Source organism: Pygocentrus nattereri, chromosome 28, assembly GCF_015220715.1.
Source record: "Pygocentrus nattereri isolate fPygNat1 chromosome 28, fPygNat1.pri, whole genome shotgun sequence".
In the NCBI taxonomy this organism is placed as follows: Eukaryota; Metazoa; Chordata; class Actinopteri; order Characiformes; family Serrasalmidae; genus Pygocentrus; species Pygocentrus nattereri.
The window spans coordinates 6,094,122-6,104,121 of record NC_051238.1 but is presented as its reverse complement, the minus strand read 5'-3'; the positions used below and the strand labels follow the sequence as shown (position 1 = coordinate 6,104,121).

Here is a 10,000-nt window from a genome sequence, read left to right as displayed (position 1 = left end):
AGCAGCCTGTCCACCGTCTCTCACACACACACACACACACTAACAGCAGGCCACGTAGGAGGAGAACAGAGTGAAGGACACAACACCTCCACACTTTTACTCCCCACGGGTTCAGCCCAACACCACATGTGTAATATAGATGTGTGGGCAGTGAACAGCGTGAAGGCACTGAAAATGGGTTATTTTACATGTTCTTCACAGAAGATGAACAAAGAACAAAGAATCTGGGGTTGAAATAATAATCAATCATATTTGTAAACACTGAAAATGGGCCCCACAGACCTGAACACCACCCAAGGGTTAAACTCTTCAGTCTGGTTCCATTCACCACCACGGGGAACACATCTGTTATATCATACATATCACGTCATTTCTCTAGAACAGACTATTTCACCCCAAACTCTTCTGAATGACTGAGTTTACACCCTAAGCATTTCATTCAAATCGGTGAAGTTGCCGTTACGCTTAGGAGCATTACAAGCTTCAGTCGGCTATGATTGATGAAGATAAAGATGGGGATGTCACTTACCCAAGCGGGCTTCCATTGCTGGCCATCTTGGCCAGTTTGCTCATGGATTTGGAGTAGGTCTCCTCAACTGCAGCCCTAATGCAAACACACGCTTGTATTAGCCACATGTTCAAACGAAACCAGACAACTACAGCACTGTGCGAGAGTCAGAGAGAACCCTTCATTTAACTTCCAGTTAAAACTGCCTTTAAGTACAAGTTACTAAGTGTTCAGCATCAGGAACCGTGCATTTAACAGCTTCCAGCAGACTCACTTTCAGTTTTCTCAGACATTTGCAGGGATATTTTCAAAGTTCAAGTTTCCGAAGTTGGTCTTCCATATTTTTCCATATCTTTACATCCATACGCACGGACTCATGGGAAATGCAGTCCATATATGGTTTACTGCGGCGGATTGAGCTCCACTTTTCTGATGTTCAGTGTAAAAGACTTCTACAACTGCTGGAACGAGTTCGTTTTCGCTGAATTTTAAACGCTTATTTATGCCACAACAGAGTAATCGAAAAAACTAATAATCGCCGTGTTGGGTTATGCCATTAGGAATGTCAGAAATACACATTTAAATCACGCTTTGATTATTCTTTATTAGCTATTCCATAACTGCACTGGACTAGCTGATGTCTGCAAATTATATTACGCTGCTGTCGGAGGAAAACCTTGCATCTCCGTTTTTGTCCTTTTTCAGTTTTTAACATAATTTGAAAATGTTTGTTACCCTTTACATTGTGTGTAAATTTCACGATGAATGGACCGAAAGAAACGGCTCAAAATGACTTGGGGAAAAAAGTCTGGTTCCATTGACTTCCATTGTATATTTTTACCATTTACAGTTACCGCTTTCTTCTGACAACAGTGTTTAACAGCACTTCTATAAGAAACCAAATGAGCTATATTTGCAATTTAAACTCCTTCACTGCCTGAGTGTTCACATCTCTGCCAAGATGCAGCGTCGCATTTACCACAAATCTGCAGCCAACCAAACCTTAACACAATTGTCTGCATGTTAAGCCTTAGTCTGTTTTGTACTGCATCACATCTTGGCCCTTCTAGTGTAACCCTGCGTTCACACCAGCAACAACTTTTCGCCCAAATCGCTGCTCATCACCTGTGGGTGTTTCTAAACTCCAGCTGGCCACTGGTTGCCATGGTTCCAAGTGCGTACTACGCTGCTCAGTGTTCAATTCCTACTGTTAATCGCCACATCGCTTCACGCCTTATTTGAATAAAGTTAAACTCCGCTCAACTTTCAACTCCACGACTTTGCGCCACCAGCACACGCGCTGCCTCCTGTTGCGGGAAATCTCCAGCTTTCACTGTAAATGGATCACCTCCAGCCGCCGTGTCGCATCACCTCGCTGCCAGCATGGATGCAGGGTAAGAGGGGTAAACTCAGCAAGCTACCTGTGACAATGTAGGACACTGCTAGTTTATTTTCTACCTATCTATCTTACCTCGCCTATGACGTATAACATTTGGGCCCAATCCCATTTCACCCCTTGCCCCTACCACTGAGCCCTTAGCCCTCACGTTTAGGGTTAGGGTGTCCCAATGATTGCTGAGATAGAGGGGTAGGGCGAAGTGTTAGGGCTACATGACCCTCCAAATGGAGGTTTTTCAGAGACACTCCAGAGTGTTTCAAATAAAAAAATAAAATAAACATGTGTGAGCAATCAAGAACCCCAAAAGTGTATTTTTTTTTGTTAGAAAATTATTATAATACATAATAACCATTACAATATCTTAGTTTAATATCGTATTATGGCCCTTTTCTTCATAACAATCATAAAGAAACTGCTAATAGCACGCTGATGTCTCGGTAGCTAGCTAGCTCATTTTCCCACTCCTCCTTAAATAGTCCAGCAGTTCTGATGCCTGAAGCCCCAGAATGTAACTGCGATATCATTTAAGGTGGAATGGGAAAGTTCGAACAAGAAGCTGGTGAATATCTGACCTCAGCTTCGTATCACTGAAGAATTAGAGTGGGCGATAATAAGTAATTGCCCCCTCTTTGAAGGCGTCTGATGTAACTAAAGCCCAGCAGTGAGGAGCTGAACTTCACCCTCCTCTGCTGTCACTGCAGACGGGCAGGGTGGGCTACAGAGCAGCGCCAGTAGCTGATAATGAAGCAAAGTCGTTTTTTATTTTGTAGAGCAAAAATTTAACCACTAGGTTAGGGTGACACTCGAAAACTAGAGGTAGGGGTAAGAAGAAGAAACGGGATTGGGCCTTGCACTCCCTCTACTTTCAGCTGAATTGCTGGAAATTAAATAAATTAAATATGTTTCACTTGTAGTAGAGACGTTTGAGTTGGCTGCATATAATGCTGACCAGTCTTGCTCAAATACATAAAAAATTAAGTGAAAACCAAAATGTTTTAGGATGGGCTGCGCTCTCCCGACACAGAAGAACCAGCTGATTATAATGCAGAAAACCCACTACTGAACACAATCCATTCATTTTGCCCTTTACCAATTAAATACACACACAAGCTAAAGCCATGAAGATTAAGCCTAATAAAAGATTAATGATGCAATTCTAGCATTTGGCGTATTCCAGCTGAACTAAATCACACAGGCCGTGTTTTTCCTCCAGCAGTTAGCAGGCAGTTGAATGGGAATGGGAATGCCCTGCAGCGTGTACTGTAAATGTCACTCCCTTCAACGTGATAAATTTGACAAAGTGTAAACATTACGGCCTGCTTGTAAACGACTCCCAAACGCCTGAGGAAAAATAAACCTGTTTGTCTTTTGATGCTGTGCAAATATCGCAGTCCATTATGTTCCAATAACAAACGGTGTGATTTACCAGTAGAGTTCGGATTTAATTAGCATCAGGACAGGTCCATGTATGAGTGTGTTTGAGGGAACATCATAAAGGGGTTGGGGTAAAGCCGTTCTCTGCCTTAAGTGAGAAAGACAGCAGGGGGTGAGAATCATGATACTTAAGCCCTGTATATATACACACACACACACACACACACACACACACACACACACACACACACACACACACACACACACACCTCACAAAAAGTTAGGGATATTTGGCTTTTGGGTGAAATTTATGGAAAACTGAAAAAGTTCACGCTACAGTGATGTTATATCATGAAAGTAGGGCATCTAAGTAGAAGCATGCAGTGGTGATCTCCTCATCTCAAACAGTTTATTGAAACAAAAGCCAACAACAGTGGCGGGAATACCCCAATAAAAAATGCCAATGTCTCAATAACTTGTCATGCGCCCTTGAGCATCAATTACAGCTTGACACGTCGACTTATTGTCTGCTGAGGCACGGCATCCCACTCTTCTTGAAGGGCGGCTCTCGGGTCATTGAGGTTCTGGGGTACAGAGTTATGAGCCTCTACTCGGGGACTCAGCTGATCCCATAGGCTTTCTATGGGATCCATGTCTGGAGAAAGTGCAGGCCACTCCATTTGAGGAACCCCAGTCTCCAGCAGCCGTTCCCTAAGGACGCGACCCCGATGAGCTGGAGCATTGTCGTCCATGAGGATGAAACTAGGCCTGTGTTGTTCATGCAGAGGCACAATGGCTGGTGTTATGTTATTATGGTGTTATTAATGATGTTATTCAGTAGTATGGGCTCATCACTGTACCTTTCACAAAGTGTAGGGCAGTTCTGTATTGACTGGACACACCTGCCCACACTGTAATACCACCCCCCATGAAATCGTCCAAAATCTTTTGGTCTGCTGAAGCATTAAGAGTTCCTTTCACTGGAACTAAGGGTCCGAGCCCAGCTCCTGAAAAACAACCCCACACCATGATCCCCCCTCCACCTAACTTTACACTCGGCACAATGCAGTCAGACAAGTACCGTCTCCTGGTACCCACCAAACCCAGACTCGTCCATCGGATTTCCAGATGGAGAAGCCTGATTGGTCACTCCAGAGAACACGTCTCCACTGCTCTAGAGCCCAGCGGCGGTTAAACCACTGCATTCGACGCTTTGCATTCGCTTGGTGATGTAAGGCTCGGATGCAGCTGCTCGGCCATGGAAACCCATTCCATGAAGCTCTCTACGCTGTTCTTGAGCTGATCTGAAGGCCACATGAAGTTTGAAGGTCTGTAGTGATTGACTCTGCAGAAAGTTGGTGACCTCTGTGCTCTATGCCCCTCAGTATCTGCTGACCGGCTCTGTCATTTTACGTGGCCGAGTTGCTGTCGTTCCCAATCGCTTCCACTTTGTTACAATCCCACTGACAGTTGACTGTGGAATATTTAGTTCTTACACTAATGTCTGTAGAAGCAGTCTGCAGACCTACGTGCTTGGTTTTATACACCTGTGGCCATGGAAGTGATTGGAACACCTGAATTTAATTCAAAACATGTACACACACACACACACACACACACACACACACACACACACACACACACACACACACCAGCCAGCTTGTTAACACAAATAGCTAATCAGCCAGTCACACGACCGCAACTCAATGGATTTAGGCCTGTAGAGGTGGTCAAGACAACCTGCTGAAGTGCAGACCGAGCATCAGAACGGGGAAGAAAGGGGATTTAAGTGACTTTGAACGTGGCGTGGCTGTGGAACGTTTCCAACACTTTGTTAAAAGTGTGACACGAAGAATTAAGGCAGTTCTGAAGGAAAAAGGGGGTCCAACCTTTTACTAGCAAGGTGTACCTAATAAAGTGGCTGGTGAGTGTATATCTATATCGCGCCTGTCTGTCTGTCTGTCTGTCTTTCTGTCTCACTAATATATTGCAACATTCAAGTGAAATCATCCTAAATGTAATCACTATATCTAATATTTCCCATTTGGAGATGGTTTTGCACTTATTATAAGATTAGCATTTTTTTAACTTGTTTTCAGTTATTTTATTAAGTAAAATTCTCTCACTACACTGGCAGATCATTTAGCTGGTTTCAAGCTCATTTCTTTCAACAAACAACACGATCTGCCAATATATTTAGATCATTTTACTTGACAAAATAAGTAAAAACTGTCTAGAAATAAGTTAGTCTTAAATTAAGCTTAAAACAATCTCAACAGGAGAAATATTAGATTTCTTGATTATATTTAAGATCATTTCACTTGACAAGACACCATCTTTTACAGTGTAAAAGCTCAAAATACAACATTAGGAATGTATTTTACAAGTTTCGTTTAATTAAGAACGGCCAAAAACTGCTGTTAGCTTTGTCCTAATGTCCTACTAGAATTCCGTAGGGGAGCTAGCAGAAACGAGCAATATCTTTAAGGTATTTCCTCCCCTTATTTGTGAACGAGTTTTCACATTTACAGCCTCAACTAAAAGGCTTAGCTCTAAAAGTCATAGTTAACCACTGCTATAAAGCATTAATTTTTAATAAAAGTTATACAAGGGCTTCATGTATCAACATCATTTTTTACCCAAACTATCAATGTAATGTTGGTTTTTCCTCCCAACCCTAAAAGGCAGAGAAAGTGTTCACTCTGTTTACTGTTGCCTGAGAATTTGGGCCACGGCCGAATACCAAACGCTCCTTATCAGGCTCTCTGTGATCGGCCTTCGTGATAAGCAGTCAGATTGCCTGGACTGAGTGGGAGAAGCGAGTCTGAATGATTTCGGCACCTCACTGCGCCAGGAGCCTTATCAGTTATAAAACGTCTCGTTTGATTTTGCACAAATGAAAAAAATGTGAAAATGCCTCTGCGGCGGGCAAAAGCGGAGTCAGGAAAACAACAACACTGGGAAGGGAGCTCCTGGGAGAAGCGAGGCATGCTGGCCTGAGAGTTTCTGAACGACGGCTTCGGGAAATCGATTCATATAAATAAATCACATAAAACTTTGCTGACAGCAGCAACGTCCAGGTCTCTCAGTCAATTTCTCAATATTTCTTCAACATTTCCGACAGACTTCATCAGCGTGCTGGGTGGGGTGATGGATCGCCTCACTGAGAGGCTTCATTGTTACGGTCAGAACAGGGTTTGAAATGTTGGCCGAGAGCTCGTCAGGGCAGTTACATCAGTCAGGTGGTCCGCGCGGGGATGGCATTTAACCCTTAGCAGTCTAGACTTATTTCTGTGGTTATGTTACGCTATGAAAGGACCCTTCTCCTACTTCTGTCCTGTCTTTTATATTTTTCTCTGCTTGGGACACCTGCGAGGGTTTAGCCATCTTCCAATCTCCTTTTTCCCCTCAGAATTAAACAGCCTGTTTCGGTTACTGTGCCCTGTATTGCGCCTTATAGAGAAGACAGTCTGGGCTGAAACACTGCTTATAACTTCATTGAGAATGGGCAGGGCTAAACCGATGGAGGCTAAAATAGGCCTTATATAAATAGAAATGTCTTTGTATTTGTATCAGTCTGTATATATGGACCGGGGCTGAATGTTGGTTATTATTATTAATTATAGATTTTAATTTTTTTGGTGTGTGTGTGTTTGTTTTGTGTTTCTCTGCTTGCTGAGTTTTCATGCGATCATATCCACAGAGATGGCAGCCGAGAACGATTTTGCAACTGAGTCTCAGAGGCTTCTTGTGCTGGCCGTTTGGGTGATGCTACATCACAGCTATGATGCCTGGACCATCCGCCTGAGTGACGCTGTATTGCTGCTACAAGGCTGCCTGGAACGGGGACCTGACAGGCACTACAATGCAGCTAAGTGGCTGCTTGGACTGGCTGCTTGGTTGACGCTGCCTGAACTGCTGGTATTCGGCAGCGTGAGCAGTGCTACGCTGTGGCTTTGAGGCCCCTCGGACTGGCTGCTTACGCCACACTACATTGCAGCTGCCTGGGCTGGTGACGCTGTACTGTAGCTACAAGGCTGTCTGGACTGGACTGGACTGGTGGAAAACGCTACACCTTCATAGCTAAGGACATTCTCGGCCTTCGAGGCTTCTTAGGCTGCCTGTGTGATGCACCGTAGTTGTGGAGTGAGACTTTTCAGGCCGGCTAAGTGACTCTATACTGTGGTCATTGTTATCCCCCCTCACTAGCTGTTGGACAGAGTTGTGTTTGTGTGTTCTATGTCGTTTTATTTATTGTTAAATATGTATTTTGTTTGTTTTTTTTTCTTTGTGAAGCGTCCTTGGGTTTGAGAAAGGCGCTAAATAAACCGAACTCATTACTGAACATAATTACATGATTATGTATTTATTCGCATCTCTAAATAATTTGCATTAACATCCTTAACCTCTGAGTGGTTTTTCAGTGACGGGAAATGATAAATGCTTGTCAAAAATAAAGGATGTAAAGAGGTGAAGAATGATTTTTCCTTATAAACAAGACTGAATATACACCAATATACACCCACTCCAAAACAATATAATAACTCTCCACTTACCACAAATATGGTGTGGACTTTCCACACAATGTCTCTTCTTGCTTCAATGATAATTAATATCAAATTATAACATGCTTTTATTATTGCCAAAGATAAGTGCAACCTCTGAGAGATAATATTGATCAATCACACTCTGAACAGCAAACATGGTACTGCTGAAGTGCTGCCTGGACCGGAGATCCGATCCAGTCCTCCTCGAATCCTCTTGAAGAACTTAACCACTCAGCTAAACAGCCAGTTGTAGATCTCAAAAACGGCTCTATCCTGAACTATCAGCCTGTAAAAACCCATCAAATGCGACAATGTATGAAGCAGCGATGGCCGTCACAACAAACGTGCATCATCATAGAGAGCTTTTAGTAATTGAATAAATATTTGCTCACTTTTGTTGGCCTACACGGAAATGAAAAATAGGCATATTTATTCATATTTGTAGCCCCGACTGTACATAGACTGAAGCACCTCGTTTCCAGTCACAGTTTTTGATGCTTCATTAGATGTGCTTTGCAACAGCGGCACTGTGTCCTCGATCAGCTTCACAGGGCACAAAAACATGCTTGCAGTTTTGATGTTATTAGCTGTTCATATTTCATTTTTGTTTTGTGTGTTTATTTTTTTTTACAATACTAAAGGGGTTCTTTGGTCATTTTTATTTTTGTTCCTTAATTTCTCAAAGGAGAGATTCATTAGAGTTCTTAAAAAAACATGCGGTACATTCAATCAGAGGCACTGTATTTTAATATTATCACTGCTGGCAAAGTCCAACAAGTTCAAACAATACATTCTATGTCCATGTCATGCAACCCTACCCCCCCGGCAGCATGGCTGGGTCTTATAATTCAGTGCCTTCATGACACTGATGGTATTAAATAATTATGTTATTAATTTTTATTATTGTTCGTAACAAAAACAAATCAAACTGTGCACTGAAATTTAAAGCATCCCTGAAATGCCTCTCGATCTCTTCAGAGGGTCTCTCATTTGTCATGTTTCATGGAAACCACTGCTCAAAACTAGAGTTCCATGAGTGTCCTATAAGATGGTAGCGAGTGAGGAGGGGGAGGGGCTTCAGTAAGGCTTGTTATAAATCAATCAAAATTTGTAGGGAAGGACATGTTTTGAGTTTATTTTGTAAGAGGGTGGCTTTTAACACACAATATTACAAAAATATATCTTTTTTTTAGAACATATATACACACACACGGACCCCCAGAGCAGGTACTATTTGGGTGGTGGATCATTCTCAGCACTGCAGTAACATCGATGTGGTGGTGGTGTGTTAGTGTGTGCTGTGCTGGTCAGAGTGGATCAGACACAGCGGTGCTGCTGGAGTTTTTCAACACCTCAGTGTCTCTGCTGGACTGAGAATAGTCCACCAACCAAAAACTCCAGCAGCACTGCTGTGTCTGATCCACTTGTACCAGCACAACACACACTAACACACCACCATGTCAGTGTTACTGCAGTGCTGAGAATGATCCACCACCCAAATAGTACCTGCTCTGTGAGGGTACATGGGGGTCCTGACAAAGTATCAGAGAGACAGATGGACTACAGTCTGTAACTAGAACTACAAAGAGCTCCTGTAAAGTAAGTGGAGCTGATAAAACGGACAGTGAGCGTAACGTTATGCCTGTGAGTGGACTGAACAGCCTGAACTGACCTCTAAGAGAGTGTGAGAGTGTGTGTGTGTGTGTGTGTGTGTGGACAGTACGTTCTTTGTTATTGCTCACATACTGGTGTGTTCTAACACTACAGTGTGTACTGAGAGAGATAAAAAGAGAGAGACAGCAAGAGTCCTCTTTCTCCTATTCTTTCATCTACATGTCAATATTTCTCCGTCTCCTTTTCTTCGTCTTATGTCTGCGTTTGTCTCTCTCTGTCCTACTTTTATCGCTTTTTATTTCTCACTTGGCCTTCCACGTCTTTTTTTCTCCCTGTCTCGTTCATTCTCTCTCTCGCTCGGTCTTTCTCTCTCAAAACCGGGTGGGATTTCTAATATTATGTTAGAGCTAAGCTAACGGTGGTGCACATGTAGCACTCTTACAGGGTTACTGAAACCTGTTTATACTACAGCTCATACTGACAGCTGTGCTGAGATGTGGAGAACTTCCAGAAGGTCTAGAGTTAAATGCTGAATAAAACTCATAACTCCTCATTTTT

The 10,000-nt window shown here is 42.8% G+C and overlaps 1 protein-coding gene across 2 annotated transcripts in view; it reads right to left on the bottom strand.

Annotated features, from left to right (window-relative positions):
* Window positions 1-10,000, bottom strand: part of fcho1 (FCH and mu domain containing endocytic adaptor 1) — a 121,350-nt gene that overhangs the window by 44,269 nt on the left and 67,081 nt on the right. For both annotated transcript variants that reach the window (XM_017722328.2, XM_037535677.1), the window contains exon 4: window positions 530-604. In XM_017722328.2, coding sequence (XP_017577817.2) covers window positions 530-604 — 75 coding nt within the window. The remainder of the gene's footprint in view (window positions 1-529; window positions 605-10,000) is intronic.